Source organism: Schistocerca serialis, chromosome 1 (genome assembly GCF_023864345.2).
Source record: "Schistocerca serialis cubense isolate TAMUIC-IGC-003099 chromosome 1, iqSchSeri2.2, whole genome shotgun sequence".
Classification (NCBI taxonomy): Eukaryota; Metazoa; Arthropoda; class Insecta; order Orthoptera; family Acrididae; genus Schistocerca; species Schistocerca serialis.
Window position 1 is genome coordinate 883,393,043 of NC_064638.1, and position 27,370 is coordinate 883,420,412.

At 45.1% G+C, this 27,370-nt stretch overlaps 1 protein-coding gene and 1 pseudogene across 1 annotated transcript in view; one reads left to right on the forward strand and one right to left on the reverse strand.

Annotated features, from left to right (window-relative positions):
• The window catches only part of LOC126444069 (uncharacterized), a 93,517-nt gene that overhangs the window by 41,748 nt on the left and 24,399 nt on the right, over positions 1 to 27,370 (forward strand). Inside the window, exons 2-3 of the mRNA XM_050090961.1 lie at positions 6,192 to 6,536; positions 17,320 to 17,533. Coding sequence (XP_049946918.1) covers positions 6,192 to 6,536; positions 17,320 to 17,533 — 559 coding nt within the window. The remainder of the gene's footprint in view (positions 1 to 6,191; positions 6,537 to 17,319; positions 17,534 to 27,370) is intronic.
• Positions 17,798 to 17,915, reverse strand: LOC126426895 (5S ribosomal RNA; annotated as a pseudogene).

The window sequence follows — 27,370 nt, forward strand, 5'->3', positions numbered from 1 at the left end:
GATACGGAAGTACTAAGGAATGACGAGATACGTTTGAAGTTCTCTAACGCTATAGATACAGCAATAAGGAATAGCGCAGTAGGCAGTACAGTTGAAGAGGAATGAACATCTCTAAAAAGGGCCATCACAGAAGTTGGGAAGGAAAACATAGGTACAAAGAAGGTAACTGCGAAGAAGTCATGGGTAACAGAAGAAATACTTCAGTTGATTGATGAAAGGAGGAAATACAAACATGTTCCGGGAAAATCAGGAATACAGAAATACAAGTCGCTGAGGAATGAAATAAATAGGAAGTGCAGGGAAGCTAAGACGAAATGGCTGCAGGAAAAATGTGAAGACATCGAAAAGGATATGGTTGTCGGAAGGACAGAATCAGCATACAGGAAAGTCAAAACAACCTTTGGTGACATTAAAAGCAACGGTGGTAACATTAAGAGTGCAACGGGAATTCCACGGTTAAATGCAGAGGAGAGAGCAGATAGGTGGAAAGAATACATTGAAAGCCTCTTTGAGGGTGAAGCTTTGTCTGATGTGATAGAAGAAGAAACAGGAGTCGATATAGAAGAGATAGGAGATCCAGTATTAGAATCGGAATTTAAAAGAGCTTTGGAGGACTTACGGTCAAATAAGGCAGAAGGGATAGATAACATTCCATCAGAATTTCTAAAATCATTGGGGGAAGTGGCAACAAAACGACTATTCACGTTGGTGTGTAGAATATATGGGTCTGGCGTTATACCATCTGACTTTCGGAAAAGCATCATCCACACAATTCCGAAGACGGTAAGAGCTGACAAGTGCGAGAATTATCGCACAATCAGCTTAACAGCTCATGCATCGAAGCTGCTTACAAGGATAACATACAGAAGAATGGAAAAGAAAATTGAGAATGCGCTAGGTGACGATCAGTTTGGCTTTAGGAAAAGTAAAGGGACGAGAGAGGCAATTCTGACGTTACGGCTAATAATGGAAGCAAGGCTAAAGAAAAATCAAGACACTTTCATAGGATTTTGTCGACCTGGAAAAAGCGTTCGACAATATAAAATGGTGCAAGCTGTTCGAGATTCTGAAAAAAGTAGGGGTAAGCTATAGGGGGAGACGGGTCATATACAATATGTACAACAACCAAGAGGGAATAATAAGAGTGGACTATCAAGAACGAAGTGCTCGTATTAAGAAGGGTGTAAGACAAGGCTGTAGCCTTTCGCCCCTACTCTTCAATCTGTACATCGAGGAAGCGATGATGGAAATAAAAGAAAGGTTCAGGAGTGGAATTAAAATACAAGGTGAAAGGATATCAATGATACGATTCGCTGATGACATAGCTATCCTGAGTGAAAGTGAAGAAGAATTAAATGATCTGTTGAACGGAATGAACAGTCTAATGAGTACACAGTATGGTTTGAGAGTAAATCGGAGAAAGACGAAGGTAATGAGAAGTAGTAGAAATGAGAACAGCGAGTAACTTAACATCAGGATTGATGGTCACGAAGTCAATGAAGTTAAGGAATTCTGCTACCTAGGCAGTAAAATAACCAATGACGGACGGAGCAAGGAGGACATCAAAAGCAGACTCGCTATGGCAAAAAAGGCATTTCTGGCCAAGAGAAGTCTACTAATATCAAATACCGGCCTTAATTTGAGGAAGAAATTTCTGAGGATGTACGTCTGGAGTACAGCATTGTATGGTAGTGAAACATGGACTGTGGGAAAACCGGAACAGAAGAGAATCGAAGCATTTGAGATGTGGTGCTATAGACGAATGTTGAAAATTAGGTGGACTGATTAGGTAAGGAATGAGTAGGTTCTACGCAGAATCGGAGAGGAAAGGAATATGTGGAAAACACTGATAAGGAGAAGGGACAGGATGATAGGACATCTGCTAAGACATGAGGGAATGACTTCCATGGTACTAGAGGAAGCTGTAGAGGGCACAAACTGTAGAGGAAGACAGAGATTGGAATACGCCAAGCAAATAATTGAGGACGTAGGTTGCAAGTGCTACTCTGAGATGAAGAGGTTAGCACAGGAAAGGAATTTGTGGCGGGCCGAATCAAACCAGTCAGTAGACTGATGACCAAAAAAAAAAAAAAAACTACCACCTATGAATGCTGCCTGTGCGACAAGCTTAGCAGCAACGGTACCAGTACATATGTATTCCACTGCCAGAGGTATCAGATCGGTTTTCACTTATAACTATAGACTCGTTCGTTTCCGAACCAGGGACCCTTATCTCAAATTTATACATTCATCCTTCTCCATCATCCTTAAAAGATTGTAACATCATCATCGAATCACTTTGTATATACGAGGGTTGGAAGTTTAATAGTGGCAGCTATTTATTTATAGCTCGTACAAAATATATAGGTGTTTCAAAGTTTTACTGACCTTCAGAGTAGTCACCAGCATTGTGTATAACCCGTTGCCAGCGATGTGGAAGTCGTAGGATACTCTTAGCAGTGTCGGTTCTGATGACAGTTCGAGCGGCGCGGTCTGTTACCCGACGAATTTGCAGCAGTTCTGAAGCGAATGCCGTGAAGTGTTTCCTTCAGTTTAGGAATCGAGTTGAACTCACGAGGGCTTAAGTCAGGGGAGTGCAGTAGGTGGTATAGGATTTAGCAGCCCCATCAGTCAAACAAATCACTAACAGCTTGCACTGTACGTGCTTGACCATTATCCTGCAAAATGATGGTCAGGTCCTGCAAAAGCGTCATCACCTCTGTCTCTAAGATGGTCGCAGGTTGTGTTCCAAAAATGAACAGCATAGAGACAGATGTGATGACACTTTCTGCAGGACCTGGCCATCATGTAGACAGTGGTCAGGGTGATAAATGTACGCTACTGATACACCTAAAAAGGCCACTTAAATCAGGAGCAGCGTCATACCAACGATGTAAATATTGGAAATTCGGTGAGGTTGCGATCTTAAATACTGTTTACGAGAAATACCTGTAAGCAGGAAGGGAACTTTAGTGTCCAGCAACGGTCATCATGCAGCGACTTGCACTGCCCAGAGGCTGTTGGTAGTAGGTGGAAGCAGAAGTTGCTGGTATCTGAGCTGCATAGGCGATATAATCTGATGAATCCAGAGTCCTCCCTCAATGAACTGGCCATTCACTTCCTTATTTAGAAGACGGCCGGAGTGGCCGAGCGGTTAAAGGCGCTACAGTCTGGAACCGCACGACCGCTACGGTCGCACGTTCGAATCCTGCCTCGGGCATGGATGTGTGTGATGTCCTTAGGTTAGTTAGGTTTAAGTAGTTCTAAGTTCTAGGGGACTTATGACCACAGCAGTTGAGTCCCATAGTGCTCAGAGCCATTTGAACCATTTGAACCGTTTTTAGAAACTCTCGGATCCCTCTTTCCTTGTAAGTTCCCAGAGAGGGCATCTTTGTCCCGTGTGCCCTCTTCAGAAGAAACGTATTTACGGGTTTTCTACCGCCAAGTACTGCGGCGATGCGAGTGGTACCCCACTAGTTTTTCGTAAGATAGTAAACACAAAACTACTGATAGCCTTAGGAGAGCCATGCAGGAAAAAACTATTCCACATGCTGTGCAAGATGTAGGAAACAGGCGAAATACCATCAGACTTGAAGAAAAATGCAATAATTCCAATTCCAAAGAAAAGCAGTTGCGAACAGGTGTGAATATTACGAATAGTTAGTTTAATAAATCATGGGTGCAAAATACTAACATGAATTATTTGCAGAAGAATGGAAAACTTGCAGAAGCAGACCGCCGAGCGGGATTAGCCGAGCGGTCTCACGTGCTGCAGTCATGGACTGCGCGGCTGGTCCCGGAGGAGGTGCGAGTCCTCCCTCGGGCATGGGTGTGTGTGTTTGTCCTTAGGATAATTTAGGTTAAGTAGTGTGTAAGCTTAGGGACTGATGACCTTAGCAGTTAAGTCCCATAAGATTTCACACACATTTTGAACATTTTGAAGAGTAGACCTCGGGGACAATCCGTTTGGATTCCGGAGAAATGAAGAAACACGCGAGGCAGTACTGACCCTACGATTTACTGACCCTACGATTTGTCTTAGAAGATAGACAAACCTACGTTTATGATTATAAGTGGCAAGGGGTATGAAAGAGAAGCAGTGGGTGAGAAGAAAGTGAGACAGAGTTGTGACCTATCCCTGGTGTTATTCAGTCCGTAAGTTGAGCAAGCGGTAAAGGAAGGCAAAGAAAGATTTGGAGTAGGAATTAAAGTTCAGGGAGAAAAAAATAAAAACTTTGGGGTTTACCAGTGTCGCTGTATTTGTCAGAAACAGCAAAGGACTTAAGAGATCAGCTGAAAGGAATGGACAGTGTCTTGAAAGAAAAATATAAGTTGAAGATCAACAAAAGCAAAACGAGGATAATGGACTGTAGTCGAATTAAATCAATCGATGCTGAAGGAAATAGATTAGAAAACGAGACACTTGAAGTAGTAGACGAATTTTTCTATTTGGGATGAATAACTGACTGTGGCCGAAATATACAGGATATAAAGTATTGACTGGAAATGGCCAAACAGAATTTCTGAAGAAGAGAAATTTTTTAACATCGGATACAGACTTAAGTGTCAGAAAGTTTATTCTGAAAGTATTTGTCTGGGGTGTAGCCACGAACGGAAGTGGGACATGGACGAGAAACAGTTTAGACAAGAAGAGAGTAGAAGCTTTGGAAATGTGGCGCTACAGACGAATGCTGAAGATTAGATGGGTAGATCACGTAAATAATCAGGAGTTGCTTAATGGAATTGTGGAGGGATGAAATTTGTGACACAATTTGACTAAAAGAAGGAGGAGGAGAGTAGTGTTTAACGTCCCGTCGACAACGAGGTCATTAGAGACGGAGCAAAAGCTCGGATTAGGGAAGGATTGGGAAGGAAATCGGCAGTGCCCTTTCAAAGGAACCATCCCGGCGTTTGCCTGAAACGATTTAGGGAAATCACGGAAAACCTAAATCAAGATGGCCGGAGACGGGTTTGAACCGTCGTCCTCCCGAATACGAGTCCGGTGTGCTAACCACTGCTCCATCTCGTTTGGTGACTAAAAGAAGGGATCGGTTGATAAGACACATTCTGAGACTGAAGGGATCACCAATTCAGTACTGGAGGTTCAAATGGCTCTGAGCACTATGGGACTTAACACCTGAGGTCATTAGTTCCCTAGAACTTAGAACTACTTAAACCTAAATAACCTAAGGACATCACACACATCCATGCCCGAGGCAGGATTCGAACCTGCGACGGTAGCGGTCAAGGCGGTTCCAGACTGAAGTGCCTAGAACCGCTCAGCCACACCGGCCGGCTTGTACTGGAGGGAAGGTTGGGGGTTAAAATAGTAGAGGGAGACGAAAAGAGTAAGCAGATTAGGAAGTGTGTAGGTTGGAGTAGTTATTCGGAGAAAAAGAGCGTTACAAAGGATAGAGTGGAGAGCGCGTGAAGCCAGCCCTCGGACTGAAGAGCATAACAACAGCAACAGCAAACACACAGGATAAAAAAAATGCTCGTCTTTAGGGACATCTCGATAATACCGTGTGACACCGTCTCTAGCCTTGACAATGGTCTCAACTCGGAGAGTCTAAAAGTTTCTCCAGGTATGCGGTATCACCTCCAGGCACTCGTTGAAGGTTAGATCCCGTAGATCTTCTGTTCCAAACAGTCTCAGATGTGTGTATGAGACTGAGATCGGGTGGTTTAGCGGGCCATTAGAGTTTCGATAGATTTCCTAAGTGTTCGACAAACGACGCAGGCATGTAAACGCTGCAGTTTATGTCTTAGAAGCCGAGAGTGTCCACAGCACATGCATCTTGAAGATGTAGAAGGAACGGGAACACGTTGTCACCAAGTCCTGAGTAGAGCCAAGTCATTTTACGGGAAACATCGCCAAAACATGACAGAACCACTTACGGACAGAACTACGCCCTGAAGGTTAAACGCCTCACTGGACCGGCGGTGCACCCGAAGACGTCACCTGAAAACAACCAACCTTCTGTGGTTTACAAGTAGCAAATGATTGAGGTGTGGCCTGGGCTGGTTAGGAAACGAACTGTGCCCCGGCTGTGACTGACGTGTTTCATCCTCAATCGCCACTTGATGTTAGGGAAGAATGCATATACCCCAGGAGCTTCACAGTTGTTCCACTCCATTCGCCGCGAACTGACTGCAGCGGTGTGGTGAGCGAGTGCCGCGGTTGCCGGCAGGTGCGGCGACTGTCGGAGCACGGCGTGGAGAGCACGGGGGCGGTGGCGGCCCGGGAGGCTGCCTTCCTGGCGACGCTGTCACAGACGGCCGCCCCCGCGCCCGGCGGCCGCCGCCACTCGGTGGTGACCATCTCGCGCGCGCCGCCCCCCTCCATCCTGTTCGGGCGCGGCCGCCGCGAGAGCATCGCCGCCTTCCCCGGCGCCGGAGGGCCGCCCCCGCGGGTTCTGCCCGGCCGCAGGGACTCCGCCTCCAGCATCCCGCCACGGCCCCCGGCCACCGGCACAGGCACCGGCTCGCAGTTCAACTTACAGCTCGACATCATGGACGACATCGCCGAGATCAAGGTAACAACGCGTGCACGTTGAAGCCTATTTTCCACGTACTCGTATCTGATCAAAAGTACCGGGTGATCAAAAAGTCAGTATAAATTTGAAAACTGAATAAATCACAGAATAATGTAGATAGAGATATACAAATTGACACACACGCTTGGAATGACATGGGGTTTTATTAGAACCAAAAAAAATACAAAAGTTCAAAAAATGTCCGACAGATGGTGCTTCATCTGATCAGAATAGCAATAATTAGCATTACAATGTAAGACAAACCAAAGATGATGTTCTTTACAGGAAATTCTCAATATGTCCACCATCATTCCTCAACAATAGCTGTAGTCGAGGAATAATGTTGTGAACAGCACTGTAAAGCATGTCCGGAGTTATGGTGAGACATTGGCGTCGGATGTTGTCTTTCAGCATCCCTAGAGATGTCGGTCGATCACGATACACTTGCGACTTCAGGTAACCCCAAAGCCAATAATCGCACGGTCTGAGGTCTGGGGACCTGGGGCGCCAAGCATGACGAAAGTGGCGGCTGAGCACACGATCATCACCAAACGACGCGCGCAGGAGATATTTCACGCGTCTAAACATCGTACGTTCCAGCAGGTGTTTATCACCTGGCTGGTGATGATGCGATTGTGTAACATATCGGCGCACCTCTCACCCGTCACGGTAGCAGTTTTGCTGCCCAGTGCCATATGACGGACATTTTGCGAACTTTTTTTTTTGTTCTAGTAAAACCCCATGTCATTCCAAGCATGTGTGTCAATTTTTACCTCTCTATCTACATTATTCCGAGGTTTATTACGTTTTCAAATTTATACTGACTCTTTGATCACCCGGTATTTGGACACCTATTAGTACACGTAAATACGGGTTTGTCCACCTTCGCTTTTGTGACGGCTTGAACCCTACGGGAGACATTGTCTACAACGCATCTGAATGTCTATGTAGGAATGGCTGCCTATTATCCCCCAAGAGCCAGAACCAGAGAAGGTTGGATGCTGGTATCTCGAGTGAAGTCGACTTTCTAATCCGTCCCAAAGATATTCGATTGGGTTCAGTTCGGCATTCGGGGCACGACAGCCCATTTCAGGAATGTTTTCTTCCAACACTTCTTTGCTTCACAGGTGCTGCCTTATGACAAGGTGCAATTCATGCCCGATACAAACAATCGACCTCTTCGAACTGTTCCTCTACTGTACGCAGTACATAATGCTGTGAAACTTTTTCATATCCTTCCGCATTCAATGTGCTCTTAAGCACAATAACAGAGCCAGTAACAACAGAAAACTCTATTATACCGCAACACTACCTCCTCTGTACATCACTCTCGGCGCCAGTCGCCAACCCAAATCCTTTAAGCGAATTCCCACAGGGTACAGAATGACTCATCACTCCCAGTCACTCGTTTCCAGTCATTCGCTGTGCAGTGGCGTCGTTCTTTACACCATCTCAAGCATTGCTTGGCAGTGTCTACAGAAATGTGTTTCTTCTGAGGAGCTGCTCGACCATTCTACCCCATTCTTTTGAACTCTCTACGTACAGTTACTGTGCTAGTTAGGCGGTCCATAGCATTTTCTAACTCACGACTGATTCGATCCGTTGATTTCACGTCGTTTTCCTTTCAGTCACTCTTCGCAATATTCAACGATCCCTGTCAGTACAAGAGGTTTGCCTGATCTTGATTTAACTACGGTTGTTCCTTATCGTTTCCACTTCACAATCGCGCCACCAACAGTCGAATCGGGCCGCTTTGGAACTATTGAAATGTTCCTCATGAATTTCTTACTCAGGAGACATTCAATGATTACTCAACGTTCGAAGTCAATGAACTTTCCTGGCTGACGCGTTGTGCTGTTACTGCGTCTCTACCGGCAACACAGCACTCCTCAAAAATGGTTCAAATGGCTCTGAGCACTATGATACTTAACATCTGAGGTCATCAGTCCCCTAGAATTTAGAACTACTTAAACCTAACTAACCTAGGGACATCACAGACATCCATGCCCTAGGCAGGATTCGATCCTGCGACCATAGCGGTTGCGCGGTTCCAGAATGAAGCGCCTAGAACCGCTCGGTCACAACGGCCGGCACTGCACTCCTCCCCGCCTCCTTTTGCACTGGCGGGTTGCTCTTCTCCTGACGTCTAGCGGTCAAGTCCGCATTACAGAGGGGTATCCAGATACTTCTGATCAGACAGTGTAGCTCTACATCGATTCACTACAATATTTAACCATATCAGTCGTCGTAGTCTAACAGCTGTATTTTATCCAGAAGTACCCAGGCCTGGATTCGAGGTTCGCTTTTTTTGTGGAGAGAGTGTGGGAAAGGTCGCGCTCATTATTTGTTAGCCTCCCTTCCCTACCTCCAAATTTAAAACGCCGTCACTCCCACTTTTAACGTGCCACAGCGTACAGAGTGGCAGACTAGGCTGTGGGCGTCACGATAAGAGGATTTAGGGATGATTATCACACTGAATCAGTGGCGCTTCGAACTGAATCCCGATTACCAATTGGACGGAATTTGGCACGATATCCCTCAGGAGGGCATCTAACAACTCTATCAATCTATGCCAAGCCGAATAACTGCTTGCGTAAGGGCTAGAGGTGGACCAACGCGTTATTGGTTCAAATGGTTCAAATGGCTCTGAGCACTATGGGACTTAACATCTATGGTCATCAGTCCCCTAGAACTTAGAAGTACTTAAACCTAACTAACCTAAGGACATCAAACACATCCATGCCCGATGCAGGATTCCAACCTGTGACCGTAGATGTCGCGCGGTTCCAGAATGTAGCTCCTAGAGCCGCTCGGCCACCCCGGCCGGCGTTTTCTTTTCTTTTTTTCTTAGAGTGTAGAGTGTTCACTGTACTTTGTTTCTGATTTCGTGTGTGTTGTGAGGGCAGACTGGGGACAGTAAGTAGGCAGTGATTATGTCACAGTGTAAGATTAATGTTCGTCAATTTTGCAGGTTGTGGTTATTAACATTCAAAAGTTGGCAGATTTAGCCAAGATGATGTTTTCCGTTGCAAGGGTGTCCTTAGTACTTAGTTTGAGCGCTCATTCGAGCATGGGTATACCGTTGGCGTCAGAGATGCCATTCTGACCGTCAGAAGCAGGTGGTGCTAACCAACCTAACTTTGTGGCCTGTCTAAAACTGTTCGAATGAACACTGTTAGGTTGGCCATGAAAAGCAGATGCTTCCTTGCAGTCCACCGTTTTTTTCGAACCCCGTGGTGTTGAATAGTCCAACAGCAAAAGCTGTGCCTCATTCATACCCGAGTTATGCTGTAGTCAAGACGCATTTCCGTGGCTGGTAGTCAGACCAAACTGCTAGGTCCTACCTCTTAGGTACCATTTGAAGATAGTTAACTGGGTCCTATAGTTACCAAGAAGTCGATCTGATAATATAGGTTAGTCGGAGAATCAATCCATGACCTTGTTGCCCGCTAGTTGCGACAATCTGACCATCTGAAACTACGATGGCCACTCGTAATGGCAACTGCAATCGAATCACCGATACATCCACGCAGCTGCTAATATAAACTGTTTCGTTCTATTGCTGAGTGCCGTCATTAGACAGTATCTCTCTTGCTCGCCCTCAACTATGTGTTTTATTTCTTGCATTTGTAAGTTTTCTTTAATAATTTATGTGTAGTTTTTCTCCACTGACCGAGTAATTTCTTCCAGTCTAGTAAGCACTGTCTTGCTTCCAGGCACTTTTGCCATCGATTTAGTGCCTTTTGAATTTAATTATTGATGTAATTGATTTTTTCTTTTTTATTACCAAATTATACATGATTTAAATAGCGTGTGGTTGACTGATATTTAGGGACGGGTGTAAATTCCTATGTTGGCTCTATTAAAACGCACATATACTAGTCATGTTGTTTTGTCTGTAGTGTACATAAATAAAAACTTCAGTATAAAATAATAAGGAAAGTCCCTTGTCCATTCGGTAAGGATAACAGCTTACAAGAATTCCTGTACAAATTTACAATAATCTTCTCACTTTTTAGTAACATACTAAGGTCATTCTGACTTGATCATTGTTTCTATTCAGTAGCATACTCTTTAGAACATGTGAAATACAAGACTAAACAAGAAACTACAGAATATCGTATTACATGTCGTACAAGCCCTCTCGTAGATAAAACCAATCAAACAAACTCACTCGTGAGAGAGAAGGCACTGACATTTACATAACATCGAGTATTAATAAGAATGTCTCAGAACCTATTACAGATTACAGAACGTGAAGGTGAGCAAAAAAAAAAAAAAAGAAGTTCGAGCGAATCAGCTAAACATCACACTTCACTTTTACACTTGACATTCAGCTTAGCTCTAACAGATATACACTCCTGGAAATTGAAATAAGAACACCGTGAATTCATTGTCCCAGGAAGGGGAAACTTTATTGACACATTCCTGGGGTCAGATACATCACATGATCACACTGACAGAACCACAGGCACATTGACACAGGCAACAGAGCATGCACAATGTCGGCACTAGTACAGTGTATATCCACCTTTCGCAGCAATGCAGGCTGCTATTCTCCCATGGAGACGATCGTAGAGATGCTGGATGTAGTCCTGTGGAACGGCTTGCCATGCCATTTCCACCTGGCGCCTCAGTTGGACCAGCGTTCGTGCTGGACGTGCAGACCGCGTGAGACGACGCTTCATCCAGTCCCAAACATGCTCAATGGGGGACAGATCCGGAGATCTTGCTGGCCAGGGTAGTTGACTTACACCTTCTAGAGCACGTTGGGTGGCACGGGATACATGCGGACGTGCATTGTCCTGTTGGAACAGCAAGTTCCCTTGCCGGTCTAGGAATGGTAGAACGATGGGTTCGATGACGGTTTGGATGTACCGTGCACTATTCAGTGTCCCCTCGACGATCACCAGTGGTGTACGGCCAGTGTAGGAGATCGCTCCCCACACCATGATGCCGGGTGTTGGCCCTGTGTGCCTCGGTCGTATGCAGTCCTGATTGTGGCGCTCACCTGCACGGCGCCAAACACGCATACGATCATCATTGGCACCAAGGCAGAAGCGACTCTCATCGCTGAAGACGACACGTCTCCATTCGTCCCTCCATTCACGCCTGTCGCGACACCACTGGAGGCGGGCTGCACGATGTTGGGGCGTGAGCGGAAGACGGGCTAACGGTGTGCGGGACCGTAGCCCAGCTTCATGGAGACGGTTGCGAATGGTCCTCGCCGATACCCCAGGAGCAACAGTGTCCCTAATTTGCTGGGAAGTGGCTGTGCGGTCCCCTACCGCACTGCGTAGGATCCTACGGTCTTGGCGTGCATCCGTGCGTCGCTGCGGTCCGGTCCCAGGTCGACGGGCACGTGCACCTTCCGCCGACCACTGGCGACAACATCGATGTGCTGTGGAGACCTCACGCCCCACGTGTTGAGCAATTCGGCGGTACGTCCACCCGGCCTCCCGCATGCCCACTATACGCCCTCGCTCAAAGTCCGTCAACTGCACATACGGTTCACGTCCACGCTGTCGCGGCATGCTACCAGTGTTAAAGACTGCGATGGAGCTCCGTATGCCACGGCAAACTGGCTGACACTGACGGCGGCGGTGCACAAATGCTGCGCAGCTAGCGCCATTCGACGGCCAACACCGCGGTTCCTGGTGTGTCCGCTGTGCCGTGCGTGTGATCATTGCTTGTACAGCCCTCTCGCAGTGTCCGGAGCAAGTATGGTGGGTCTGACACACCGGTGTCAATGTGTTCTTTTTTCCATTTCCAGGAGTGTAGATGTACTACGTGAACCAAAATATGAAAGTTTGTCTCGATCCTGGACACGAACCGTGATACCCCGCCTATCGCGAGCAGTCGCTTTACCACTAAGGTTATCCAAGCAAGTTCCCCGGATTGACCCACACTTAAGTATGACACACACCTATCTATTTCTCCTCATAGATTATTACCTCTCCTGTTTCCCTTGCAGATTTCAAGTATTGAAATTTATACCTGTAATGTGAGGCAGGTAGTTCGTCATCAAATATAAAAATATATATAAGGTGAAGATCGGCCTGTGTCAAAAAACAAATAAATAAATAAAAATAAAAAGACAATGATTGAGTATTATTTCTCTTTGTTTAAATTCTAAAACCATCACGAGAATCACGAGAGCGCAAGTGTTGTTGTTGTTGTTGTTGTTGTGGTGGTCTTCAGTCCAGAGACTGGTTTGATGCAGGTCTCCATGCTACCCTATCCTGTGCAAGCTTCTTCATCTCCCAGTACTTACTGCAACCTACATTCTTCTGAATCTGTTTAGTGTGTTCATCTCTTGGTCTCCCTCTACGGTTTTTACCATCCACGCTGCCCTCCAATACTAAATTGGTGATCCCTTGGTGCCTCAGAATATGCCCTACCAACCGATCCCTTCCTCTGAGCAAGATGCGCCACAAATTTCGCTTCTCTCCAATTCTGTTCAATACCTCCTCATTAGTTATGTGATCTACCCATCTAATCTTCAGCATTCTTCTGTAGCATCACATTTCGAAAGCTTCTGTTCCCTTCCTGTCTAAACTATTTATCGTCCACGTTTCACTTCCATTCATGGTTACACTCCATACAAATACTTTCAGAAACGACTTCCTGACACTTAAATCTATACTCGATGTTAACAAATTTCTCTTCTTCAAAAACACTTTCCTTGCCATTGCCAGTCTACATTTTATATCCTCTCTACTCCGACCATCATCAGTTATTTTGCTCCCCAAATAGCAAAACTCATTTACTACTTTAAGTGTCTCGTTTCCTAATCTGATTCCCGCAGCATCACCCGATTTAACTCGACTACAGTCCATTATCCTCGTTTTGCTTTTGTTGATGTTCATCTTATATCCTCCTTTTAAGACACTGTCCATTCTGTTCAGCTGTTCTGAGAAGAAATGGTTGGGTGTGTGACTTATGGAAGTGTGGGTTGGTCCTGTAAACTTGCTTGGATAGTCTTAATGGTAGGGCGACCTCTCGCTATAAGCGGAAAACGCGAGTTCGAGTCCCGATCTGGCACAAATCTTCATATGTCGATTTAGATAACATATCTATGTATTTCGTTAAGCTGAATTTCAGGTCTAAATTTCAATATTTGAACAGTAGTTCATCACTAAATACAAAAACGCTTCACTTTGTAGCTCTGGGTCCCTATTCTTTACGCTACAGCCAACTTCCGTAATACACATCTACATCTACATCATACTCCGCAAGCGACCTAATGGTGTGTGGCCAAGGGTAGTTTGGGTATCACTGTCTGGTCCCTCCAACCCTGTTCCACTCTCGAATAGTGCGTGAAAGAATGATTGTCGGTAAGCCTCTGTATTGGCTCCAAGTTCTCGAATTTTCTCCTCGTGGTCAATATGCGAGAGGTATGTGGGGGGAAGTAATATGTTGACTGACTCCTACTGAAAAGTGCTGTCCCGAAATTTCAACAGTAAATCTCTTCATGATGCACAGCGCCTCTCTTGTAACGCCTGCCAGTGGAGCTTGTTTAGCATCTTCGTAATGATCTCTCGCCAGCTAAACAATCCCGTGACGAAACGAGCCGCTCTTCGTTGGACCTTCTCTCTCCCCTAACAGTCCTACCTGATATGGATCCCAGACAGATGATCAACACTCAAGAATCGACAAAACCCTGTCTTGTATGTTATTGTCTTCTGAAAGCTTTAATCGCAAATATTTTATTGAGTGACGTCTAATTATAACAAATCGCACCAAGAAGAATGTGTTTTTGATGGCTCTTCAGTGCCACTTTGTCTTGAAACGGCATACTTTCGCGACACGCAAGTTACAATTCGAAAATTCTTTAATCAACAATATGACCTTTCCCGTCATCTAAAACTAAGGGTTTTCGAGAAATCCACAATTTTCTGTTGTTTTGAAACGGCAAATATTCACAGGATGTAAGTTATACTATGAAACCCACCAAGTATGGGCTTCAACTGAATTACTACGTTCCCCGACTCTGTATACTGAAAAGAAATGGCTTGCATGTGTCGTTCTGCATTGGTCTACGCTCAAACGCACGTTCAGAATGTCATGCTTGACACTGCACAATCGGAAAGACTCCCCAACGTGCTATTAGCGTGGTATGACGTCATAAACGCGGTACGCTCAACCGTAACGTTCGAATGCACGCTCTGTATAACGACGACACTAGACCTGGCCAGGACAGAGAGGAGGGCAGTGGGTGATTTGTAACAACATTTTAGCGATAGTATTGAACCAGACTGGTGTTAGAATTGATGTTGTTTTATTGCTGTAGATTGTAAAGTAGCTCTCTGACCATATTCAGGATACCTGCAGCAAAATACATTTTGTTAGCAGTTGTATAATTATAGCTAATAACAATTTCGTTTGACTGAATGTTGGTACTGACATCCATACTGCATCGTGGTGTTGTCGCTGTCTTGTAGCTTTATTGCCGCATAAGGAACTTCAGTTCCTGCTTAGTTTCATTAAATTTTCTCTTATGATTTCTCTTGTTGGGAAATGTCAGCTTAAATCTTTTACTGATGGTATGTACTATTATAGTTTTGACAGCTAAGCCAGAAATGCTGTATGGTTACATTTTATTTATTTATTTGTCTGTGTATCGTAATGATCTGTGACGTGGTAGTAGAATCTTTGTTATGTCGTCGTGGTGTGTATATCTTTGTTTTTATTTTGTTTTGATTATCCGGAATCGAGCAATATTATTTCAAAAAAGTTATCTACATAAATTTTATGTTCCAAATCCATTTGTTCATTTAATATTTCCTCAGGGTCTGTCTGTGAATGTATATAGATTTCGATTTCTTCCGAAACGTTCATTTAAAATCCCTTTTATGCTGTATGTATTGCGTTTGTTATGTGATCAGCCTCATGTTTTTTTCTGTTTTTATGTGCTTGGAGAACGGGAATTGGTTTTTGGCGCTATTCCTTGTGAGTCCTCTGAGTATCTAATCTCAAAGTTTCTTCCTGTTTGTCCTATGTAGAATTCATCGCAGTCTTTAGAATTGATTTTAACTTGCCTGATTGTGTGTGTAGTGGTGTTTTTGCCTTATCGGAATGGCTCAGTGTTGAGGTTGTGTTCAGTCCTGTACTCGAGTTTAACTGTTGTTTCCTTAATAATGTGTCAGTTCGTCGGGTATATGTCCTATGTAAATTTGCGGTATACATTTGAACTTTCATTTTGTGCTTATTTATTGTGCTTCATATCGATATTGATCTTAATGTGTTTAAGTTTATTCCATTTTTCACATAGTTTTCTCCCTGTGCATGGATCGAAGCCATTTTGTTGAGCTACATAAGTAAGGTTTGCGAGTTCTTTTTGTTTGGCTGTATATTTTAAAGGTAGATTTACGTTAATCGTTGTGTTAAATTATGTGTATTGTGTGTTATCGCGTGGCAAGAGTTTGCCTTAATAATACTGTCCGACACTGTGAGTTTTTCGTATATTTCAAATTTGTGCTCGTTGTTACTGTTTTTGACTGTCAGATTCAAAAAATTTATGGATACCTTTATGGAAATCGTATAGTTCGAGTCTGGATAATCGAAACAAAATAAAAACAAAGATATACACAAAATGAAAACATAACAAAGATTATACTATCACCCCATAGATCATTATGATGCACAGACAAATGAATAAACAAATTGTAACCATACAGCACCGCTGGATTAATTATCAGTCTAGCTGCCAAAACTACAAAAGTATATACCACCGATAAAAGACCTAAGCTGGAACTTCGCAACAAGAGAAATCATAAGTGATGTTTGGTTTGTTTGGAGCTCAGCTGCGCGGTCAACAGCGCCCTTACAAACTTCCCATTTTTACACAGTCCAATTCTTTACACAGTCCAATCGAGTCAATGTCACGAATGATGATGATGATGAAATGATGAGGACAATACAAACACCCAGTCCTCGGGCAGAGAAAATCCCCACCCGGCCGGGAATCGAACCCGGTATCCCCTGATCCAGAGTTTGGGGTTGGGTTGTTTGGGGAAGGAGACCAGACAGCGAGGTCATCGGTCTCATCGGATTAGGGAAGGACGGGGAAGGAAGTCGGCCGTGCCCTTTCAAAGGAACCATCCCGGCATTTGCCTGGAGCGATTTAGGGAAATCACGGAAAACCTAAATCAGGATGGCCGGACGCGGAATTGAACCGTCGTCCTCCCGAATGCGAGTCCAGTGTCTAGCCACAACGCCATCTCGCTCGGTCCCTGATCCAGAGGCAGCAACGTTAGCCACTGGACCACTAGCTGCGGTCGGAACCACAAGTGAAAATTAAATTGCACGATTAATAAAACTAGGCTGTAACAGAAGTTCCTTATGTGGAAATAACTTTATAAGACAGCGAATGCGTCATCATGCAATATAGGTATAAGTACCCACACACAATCAACAAAATTGTTATTAGCTATGAGTTTGCAACTGCTAACAAAGCGTATTTCCCTGCAGATAGCCTGAAGATGGCCATAGAGCTGAATAGGCCTATTGCAACTGTATAATCTACAGCACTAAACCAACATTAATTAAAGTATCATTCTGGTTCAATAATATTGTTACAATGTTATTACAAGACATCTAGCATGCAGCGGGTCAGAGAGAAAGTAAATAGTGGGTGTTTGTTTCCAAACAACAGAGCTGTGAACGCGGTTGGTTTCCATCTTCTCACACAGTGTCACGAAAGCCGTCGTTTCTCGAGTTCCTGAACAGGTTACCCGGATCGCTGTGCAGACGGTAAGCCGTGGAGTGCGGTGGTGTGCAGGCGGCGCGCAAGGTGCGGCTCAAGATGTGGCGCACGCCGTCGAGGGAGCGCATGTGCGAGGTGCAGCCGCTGGACGGCGTCGGCGCCGGCGCTGCGGGGGCGGCGGGGCCGGCGGGGGCGGCGGGGGGGCAGCAGCAGCAGCAGCGCCACGGCCGCGGGGAGCTCGGCCGCCGCCACTCAGAGTTCGTGCCCAGCCCCACCTCGCCCGCAGCCGGTGAGTCGCCGTGAAACCACACCCACAGGCGCAGAAACATTAAAATTAAAACTAAACTCCTCCCGCACAGACCATGAAGGCCCAAAGGCACCAACTGGCCGCCGTGTCATCCTCAGCCCACAGGCGTTACTGGATGCGGATATGGAGGGGCATGTGGTCAGCACACCGCTCTCCCGGCCATATGTCAGTTTCCGAGACCGGAGCCACTACTTTTCAATCGAGTAGCTCCTCAGTTTGCCTCAAAAGGGCTGAGTGCACCCCGCTTGCCAACAGCGCTCGGCAGACCGGATGGTCACCCATCCAAGTGCTCACCCAGTCCGACAGCACTTCACTTCGGTGATCTGATGGGAACCGGTGTTACCACTGCGGCAAGGCCGTTGGCGACGCACAAGCATGCTTACAACTAAAGAGGAGAACACGTCAAGTGCCATAGCGCGAATTTCCAGAAGCTTAGCTCAGTGGAAGAGGGGTCGAAGTGAGTGACACATGCCTCGACCTATCCGTAGATACCCGACCGTTCGAGAGAAGAAGCTGCCCAAAGTTTTAGAGATACTTTATGTGCCTTTTTTCGGAGTCAAAATGTAAAATCATTCAAAATAACACAAGCAACATCCATTACACATTTTATAATAACAGCAAAATGTACAACAATTTAAACAATACAAAATACCATTACATAGGAACTTGCGGAATCCATTCACAATTTATTAAATTATTAAATAAGATAAAGGCAAGAAGCAAAGAACTAACCTGACGCCCACACTCCTTTAAAGCAGTGAGAGTGCATAACGCTCTCATAAAGTTTAAAAATCAAGTCACCGATTACACCAATTGAAGTGTAGCCGATTTACCTGTGCAAATAAACCCTCGGTAGCAACGCTTCTGTGTAATCTGTCTGGAAAGTTGGTTGTGGAGACAATATACTAGGAATAATGTGGTCTACGCATGATCTGCGTTTCAGACACTTTACTTGAGCTCTGATTGCTGAATGAATTATTATTTATGGATAGCCTGAGTCCCATCTTTTATAATTTATGTACAAACCAACAGGTAGCCACATTTTGCACTCGGCTGATGTTCTATAACGTAACTGTTCAAGTGCAGTAACCTAACATTGAAGTGACATTAGTTTATGATTGGCAGATATTTAATTAAAACAGTCAGTTATTAACGTTTCTAAATCACTGCCCTTGAAATCAAACAATCAAATCAATCCCAAAACGACGTGCGTAGTAAGCATAATTTGGGAATAACGCAGTACATAGTCCAATACTATTGTCACAGTTTGCAGAATGTGTTATCGAAGATTTACGAAGTTGCTCAGATTAACTGCAAGAGTGCAGTCAGTCATTAAAAACAGTCATTTAATTGCAAAATGATCTCCCGGATGCGAAATGTAAACAAAAATCTACATGTTGTATAAGCTGTAATTTGTGCTAACTCAACTGCGGTATATTTTTGGACACAGATCTTACTCGTTTCATATTCCTCCACAGGCTAACTGAAATGGCTCCCAACAGCCTCTCTTTTATGAGATTAAAATAATTAGCAATACATCCAGCTATTGTTGTTTGCTGTCCATTTACAAATTACAATTAAAGGTTTCTATTTCTACATAACTTAACAGTGAAACAAGATTTACTTAACTGAGAACTTTTACATAAAACAATAACTGCTATTGGATTATGTCGTCTAGTTCGCAAAATTCGGGATTCTACTTCAGTAACAATGTTTTAGACAATAATGCTAACTACTCTGAAACTAAACATTTACTATCATATTTTCAGCATTAGCTGTATGGACATTTCACTTATTTATCTACTTATTTTATCTACTTTACCCGGAAGTTAGCAACTGGTCACATGTTTATGTAGCATGTTTTATAGAAGGTGAACGTTAATAAAATCGACAAAACTGCAGGGACAGATTCCTGACTGGAAATGGGGGAATAAAGGTCCGAAGAACATGTGTCTGGAAATGCGCCGTTGACACGGTAGATGGTGCTGACGAATGACAGTTCCTCTGATCATGTGCTGTGTGTTCCTTGTGTGTTGCAGGCTGTGTGATTAGCGCAGAATAATGTAAGCAGCAGAATGGTCGAGGATCTATGTCGGGAACAAGCCGAGATGGTGTCTGTCTACGGTCAGGCAGATGGCAACGGTCGAGGGGCAACATCGCTATACCAAAACCAGTACCCTCACCGACACACTAAGTCACACAACATTTCAAGCTGTTTTGGGTGTTTGTGTGATAATGGGTCATTTCAGAGAGATGAACGTGCAGAGAGCCGGCGGACTGTGCTTGCACCAGATTTGGAGGACTGGTTCTCCGGGATATTGAAACGAACCCTAGTACAAGCTTCAGGCAAGTGGCCAGCCGACATGGTGTAAGCCAAAGTATGATTATGAGTTTCCTGCACAACAACCGCTACTATCTCTATCACCTGCAACGAGTGCAAGGATTATCAGCGACGGATTTACCTCTGTGGGAATTTTGTCAATGGTTTTTCCACCAGACCATCTTAATTATGGGATGTCTGTCACCAGTCCTCTTTAACGGCGTAGAAACCTTTACCAGAACTGCCATCATCAGTCTGCGTTATCGTCATCCGTTGGCTACAAATAATCCTCTGGGAAGGTTGTTGTTGTTGTGGTCTTCAGTCCTGAGACTAGTTTGATGCAGCTATCCATGCTACCCTATCCTGTGCAAGCTTCTTCATCTCCCAGTACTTACTGCAACACACATCCTTCTGAAAATGCTTAGTGTATTCATCTCTTGGTCTCCCTCTATGATTTTTACCCTCCACGCTGCCCTCCAATGCTAAATTTGTGATCCCTTGATGCCTCAGAACATGTCCTACTAACCGGTCCCTTCTTTTTGTCAAGTTGTGCCACATACTCCTATTCTCCCCAATTCTATTCAATACTTCATCATTTGTTATGTGATCTACTCATCTAATCTTCAGCATTCTTCTGTAGCACCACATTTCGAAAGCTTCTATTCTCTTCTTGTCCAAACTATTTGTCGTCCATGTTTCACTTCCATACATGGCTACACTCCACAAATACTTTCAGAAACGACTTCCTGACACTTAAATCTATACTCGATGTTAACAAATTTCTCTTCTTCAGAAACGCTTTCCTTGCCAGTGCCAGTCTACATTTTATATCTTCTCTACTTCGACCATCATCAGTTATTTTGCTCCCCAAATAGCAAAACTCCATTACTACTTTAAGTGTCTCATTTCCTAATCTAATTCCCTCAGTATCACCCGACTTAATTCGACTACATTCCATTATCCTCGTTTTGCTTTTGTTGATGTTCATTTTATATCCTCCTTTCAAGACACTGTCCATTCCGTTCAACTTCTCTTCCAAGTCCTTTGCTGTCTCTGATAGAATTACAATGTCATCGGCGAATCTGAAAGTTTTTATTTCTTCTCCATGGATTTTAATACCTACTCCGAATTTTTCTTTTGTTTCCTTTACTGCTTGCTCAATATACAGATTGAATAACATCGGGGAGAGGCTACAACCCTGTCTCACTCCCTTCCCAACCACTGCTTCCCTTTCATGCCCCTCCACTCTTATAACTGCCATCTGGTTTCTGTACAAATTGTAAATAGCCTTTCGCTCCCTGTATTTTACCCCTGCCACCTTTAGAATTTGAAAGAGAGTATTCCAGTCAACATTGTCAAAAGCTTTCTCTAAGTCCACAAATGCTAGAAACGTAGGTTTGCCTTTCCTTAATCTTTCTTCTAAGATAAGTCGTAAGGTCAGTATTGCCTCACGTGTTCCAATATTTCTACGGAATCCAAACTGATCTTCCCCGAGGTCAGCTTCTACCAGTATTTCCATTCGTCTGTAAAGAACTCGCGTTAGTATTTTGCAGCTGTGACTTATTAAACTGATAGTTCGGTAATTTTCACATCTGTCAACACCTGCTTTCTTTGGGATTGAAATTATTATATTCTTCTTGAAGTCTGAGGGTATTTCGCCTGTCTCATACATCTTGCTCACCAGATGGTAGAGTTTTGTCAGGACTGGCTCTCCCAAGGCCGTCAGTAGTTCTAATGGAATGTTGTCTACTCCCGGGGCCTTGTTTCGACTCAGGTCTTTCAGTGCTCTGTCAAACTCTTCACGCAGTATCGTATCTCCCATTTCATCTTCATCTACATCCTCTTCCATTTCCATAATATTGTCCTCAAGTACATCGCCCTTGTATAGACCCTCTATATACTCCTTCCACCTTTCTGCTTTCCCTTCTTTGCTTAGAACTGGGTTTCCATCTGAGCTCTGGATATTTATACAAGGAAGGGAAGGTTATGGCATCTTATCAACATCGGTTAAGCATCCAGTTGTGGACAGGTATTTTTGGTGACCATCTCAGCTTGTTTTCGACTTCAATACCGGGCCATTCTGCTGCTTACAGTACGCTGCACCAATCACACAACATGCAACACACAAGGAACACACGGCATGTGATCAGAGACTCTGTCATTCGTAAGCGTCATCTACCGTGACAACGATGCATTTCCGGAGCCATGTTCATAGGACCTTTTTTCCTCAATTTACAGTCAGAAATCCGTCCCTACAGTTTGTCGGTTTTGTTAATGTTCACCCTGTATTACGTGTTCGTAATTAGCACGGCTTTTAGGTAAACTGATTACACCTGCAGGAGAGCTTCTGTAAAGTTTGGAAGGTAGGAGACGAGGTACTGGCAGAAGTAAAGCTGTGAGTACCAGGCGTGAGTCGTGCTTCGGTAGCTCTGATGGTAGAGCACTTGCCCGCGAAAAGCAAAGGTCCCGAGTTCGAGTCTCGGTCGGGCACACAGTTTTAATCTGCCAGGAAGTTTCATATCAGCGCACACTCAACTGCAGACTGAAAATCTCATTCTGGAAATATCCCCCAGGCTGTGGCTAAGCCATGTCTCCGCAATATCCTTTCTTTCAGGAGTGCTAGTTCTGCAAGGTTCGCAGGAGAGCTTCTGTAAAGTTTGGAAGGTAGGAGACGAGGTAGTGGCAGAAGTAAAGCTGTGAGTACCGGCCGTGAGTCGTGCTTCGGTAGCTCAGATGGTAGAGCACTTGCCCGCGAAATGCAAAGGTCCCGAGTTCGAGTCTCGGTCGGGCGCACAGTTTTAATCTGCCAGGAAGTTTCACTACTGAAATTATTTGCAAAAAATAAAAATCTGGAGAGGGAAGAAAAACAGCTGGAAAGAATCCACTTGCTTTGTTACACGATCACTGCAAAAACGACCCCCACGGTAACTGTGACAGAGCTTCAGTTTAAATAAAAGGGCCGAACAAAATATTCAACGATCAAAATGAATCTTATACGGAATTGCTGAATGTTATCAAATTAACGCACAGTGAGAGCCATCTGACAGGGAACACAAGATAACACCAATCTCTTAACGTCAACTAATGATACGTGACCACAATCCGTAATGCAGACATTCGCCTTTCGTGACTGAACACGAGTGCGAGTAAAACTGCGCAGGTTGACAGTAAGGCTCAGTTTTTACAGTTTCTAACACACAATTCAACAAAACCCGACGTTCTAATTTCACAGGATGGGTATATGATTAGTGAAACTGAACTGTTCAAATTTCTATGTGTTCAAATAGATACTAAACTGTCGTGGAAAGCCCACGTTCAGGTTTGTTCAAAGACTGAATGCAGTCATTTTTACCATTCAAACGGTATCTGAAGTACGTGATCGTTCGACACGAAAATTAGTCTGCTTTTCTTATTTTCATTCACTTATATCGTACGGTATTATATTTTCGGGTAAATCTTCTTATTCTCAAAGGATATTTCTGGTTCAGAAAAGGCCAGTTCGGGCAATAAGTGGTATAAGTTCACGAACCTCTTGTCGACCCCTGTTCACGAGTCTGGGTATTCTGACATTGGCCTCTCAACATATATATTATTTACTGTCGTATCTTGTTAACAATATCAGCTTATTCCCAAGAGTTAGCAGCTTTCACTCAGTTAATACTAGGCAGAAATGTAATTTGCATTTGCATCGCACTTCCTTAACTCTTGAGCAGAAAGGTGTGCATCCATTTTCAGTAAGCTACCACAAGAATTCAAAAATCTTAGCAGTAATCCAAGCGCTTTCAAATCGAAACTATAGAGTTTCCTCATGCGTCACTCCTTCTATTCTGTTGAGGAGTTCCTTGAAAAATTGAGCTGACTCCTATGTTATATTGTTGACTGCTTATACTTAAACTTGTGGCTTCACTGTTTATGGTTTCACAAACATTTTATTTCATCCATTATTACTTCTGTGTTCTAATTTCATGCACTGACACGTTCCATGACCTTGGAGAATTGCTTCTCAATTTGGTCCTATGGAACTAGACACGTAAATAAATAAAGACATAAATAAATAAACAAGACATTGTACAAGTTTCCAGCAGATATTGCATACAGACAAGAGCAACAGAGCACGCTCACATCTCGACATACAGCTACCGATTCTCGGCTCGCGCCAGCTCGGCAAGTCCAAGAAGGCGCGCGCCCATGTAGTCCAAGTTGTCTCCGCCATTCTCACTTGCTGGTAGCCTACATCTACATCTACATCTACATTTATACTCCGCAAGCCACCCAACGGTGTGTGGCGGAGGGCACTTTACGTGCCACTGTCATTACCTCCCTTTCCTGTTCCAGTCGCGTATGGTTCGCGGGAAGAACGACTGTCTGAAAGCCTCCGTGCGCGCTCTAATCTCTCTAATTTTACATTCATGATCTCCTCGGGAGGTATAAGTAGGGGGAAGCAATATATTCGATACCTCATCCAGAAACGCACCCTCTCGAAACCTGGCGAGCAAGCTACACCCCGATGCAGAGCGCCTCTCTTGCAGAGTCTGCCACTCGAGTTTATTAAACTCACAGGAGATGAGAACACACGGGGAGACAGCAGCGCCGAAGCGCTCGCGGAGCGCTCTCTCGACAGGTGTGGCCGACGTGGCGGTGCGCGCTGGCCACGATGGCGAGCGAGCGTTCAAATCTGCTTACGTCCGCGAGTGAGCTGAACCGTCACGCGTACCTTAAGAGCTATGAGCACTTGTTCGTCTTCGCTACTGTGAAACACATCTATTGAACAAGTGCCCATAGCTCTTAATCTATCAATTTCAGAACCCGTATTTATTAGACAATTTGATCTTGTTACGGTTCACTCTACCTTCTGCACAAAAAAGGCATATACACTCCTGGAAATTGAAATAAGAACACCGTGAATTCATTGTCCCAGGAAGGGGAAACTTTATTGATACATTCCTGGGGTCAGATACATCACATGATCACACTGAAAGAACCACAGGCACATAGACACAGGCAACAGAGCATGCACAATGTCGGCACTAGTACAGTGTATATCCACCTTTCGCAGCAATGCAGGCTGCTATTCTCCCATGGAGACGATCGTAGAGATGCTGGATGTAGTCCTGTCGAACGGCTTGCCATGCCATATCCACCTGGCGCCTCAGTTGGACCAGCGCTCGTGCTGGACGTGCAGACCGCGTGAGACGACGCTTCATCCAGTCCCAAACATGCTCAGTGGGGGACAGATCCGGAGATCTTGCTGGCCAGGGTAGTTGACTTACACCTTCTAGAGCACGTTGGGTGGCACGGGATACATGCGGACGTGCATTGTCCTGTTGGAACAGCAAGTTCCCTTGCCGGTCTAGGAATGGTAGAACGATGGGTTCGATGATGGTTTGGATGTACCGTGCACTATTCAGTGTCCCCTCGACGATCACCAGTGGTGTACGGCCAGTGTAGGAGATCGCTCCCCACACCATGATGCCGGGTGTTGGCCCTGTGTGCCTCGGTCGTATGCAGTCCTGATTGTGGCGCTTACCTGCACGGCGCCAAACACGCATACGACCATCATTGGCACCAAGGCAGAAGCGACTCTCATCGCTGAAGACGACACGTCTCCATTCGTCCCTCCATTCACGCCTGTCGCGACACCACTGGAGGCGGGCTGCACGATGTTGGGGCGTGAGCGGAAGACGGCCTAACGGTGTGCGGGACCGTAGCCCAGCTTCATGGAGACGGTTGCGAATGGTCCTCGCCGATACCCCAGGAGCAACAGTGTCCCTAATTTGCTGGGAAGTGGCGGTGCGGTCCCCTACGGCACTGCGTAGGATCCTACGGTCTTGGCGTGCATCCGTGCGTCGCTGCGGTCCGGTCCCAGGTCGACGGGCACGTGCACCTTCCGCCGACCACTGGCGACAACATCGATGTACTGTGGAGACCTCACGCCCCACGTGTTGAGCAATTCGGCGGTACGTCCACCCGGCCTCCCGCATGCCCACTATACGCCCTCGCTCAAAGTCCGTCAACTGCACATATGGTTCACGTCCACGCTGTCGCGGCATGCTACCAGTGTTAAAGACTGCGATGGAGCTCCGTATGCCACGGCAAACTGGCTGACACTGACGGCGGCGGTGCACAAATGCTGCGCAGCTAGCGCCATTCGACGGCCAACACCGCGGTTCCTGGTGTGTCCGCTGGGCCGTGCGTGTGATCATTGCTTGTACAGCCCTCTCGCAGTGTCCGGAGCAAGTATGGTGGGTCTGACACACCGGTGTCAATGTGTACTTTTTTCCATTTCCAGGAGTGTATTTTAAGCCTATGTTTGCTAGACATTTTTTTCTTGTTTTGGTCCGTACCTCTGAAAATTTCCTACCCTACAGTCTTAGCAACAATAGCACCAAAACACATATGCTACTGTCAGGTGTATCAGAACGGTTTTCGCCTGTAACTGTCGGCTCGGTCGTATCAGGACAAGCGCCCGTTACTTCAAACTGATAAGTACATTTATCCTTGTCCACCATCCCTGAAAAATTGCAACGTCGTCACGCAATCGCCCTGTATATAAGAAAGAAGAACGTTATTGGTATTTCATGAATTGTAATGCTTGGACTGCTATGTATTTCCTTATACAATTAAACCAAGGTAACTAGCTTAGGGGCTGGCCGCTGTGTCCGAGCGGCTCTAGGCGCACCAGTCCGGAACTGCGCTGCTGCTACGGTCGCAGGTTCGAATCCTGCCTCGGGCATGGCTGCGTGTGATGTCCTTAGGTTACTTAGGTTTAGGTAATTCTAAGTCTAGGAAACTGATGGCTTCAGATGTTAAGTTCCATAATGCTGAGAGCCATTTGAACTAGTTTAGGTCGTTTCTTGCAATTATCTTCTCATCGTCGACGCACTAAAAATGCGGTAAATATGCAGATTAGCTCTAGTCACGCAGTTACACGTACACTACTGGCCATTAGAATTGTTACACCAAGAAGAAATGCAGATGATAAACGGGTATTCATTGGACAAATATATTAAACTAGTACTGACATGTGATTACATTTTCACGCAATTTGGGTGCATAGATCCTGAGAAATCAGTACCCAGAACAACCACCTCTGGCCGTAATAACGGCCTTGATACACCTGGGCATTGAGTCAAACAGAGCTTGGATGGCGTGTACAGGTACAGGTGCCCATGCAGCTTCAACACGATACCACAATTCATCAAGAGTAGTGATTGGCGTATGGTGAATAGCCAGTTGCTCGGCCACCATTGACCAGACGTTTTCATTTGGTGAGAGATCTGGAGAATGTGCTAGCCAGGGCAGCAGTCGAACATTTTCTGTGTCCAGAAAGGCCCGTACAGAACCTGCAACATGCGGTCGTGCATTATCCTGCTGAAATGTAGGGTTTCGCAGGGATGGAATGAAGGGTAGAGCCACGGGTCATAACACATCTGAAATGTAACGTACACTGTTCAAAGTGCCGTCAATGCGAACAAGAGTTGACCGAGGCGTGTAACCAA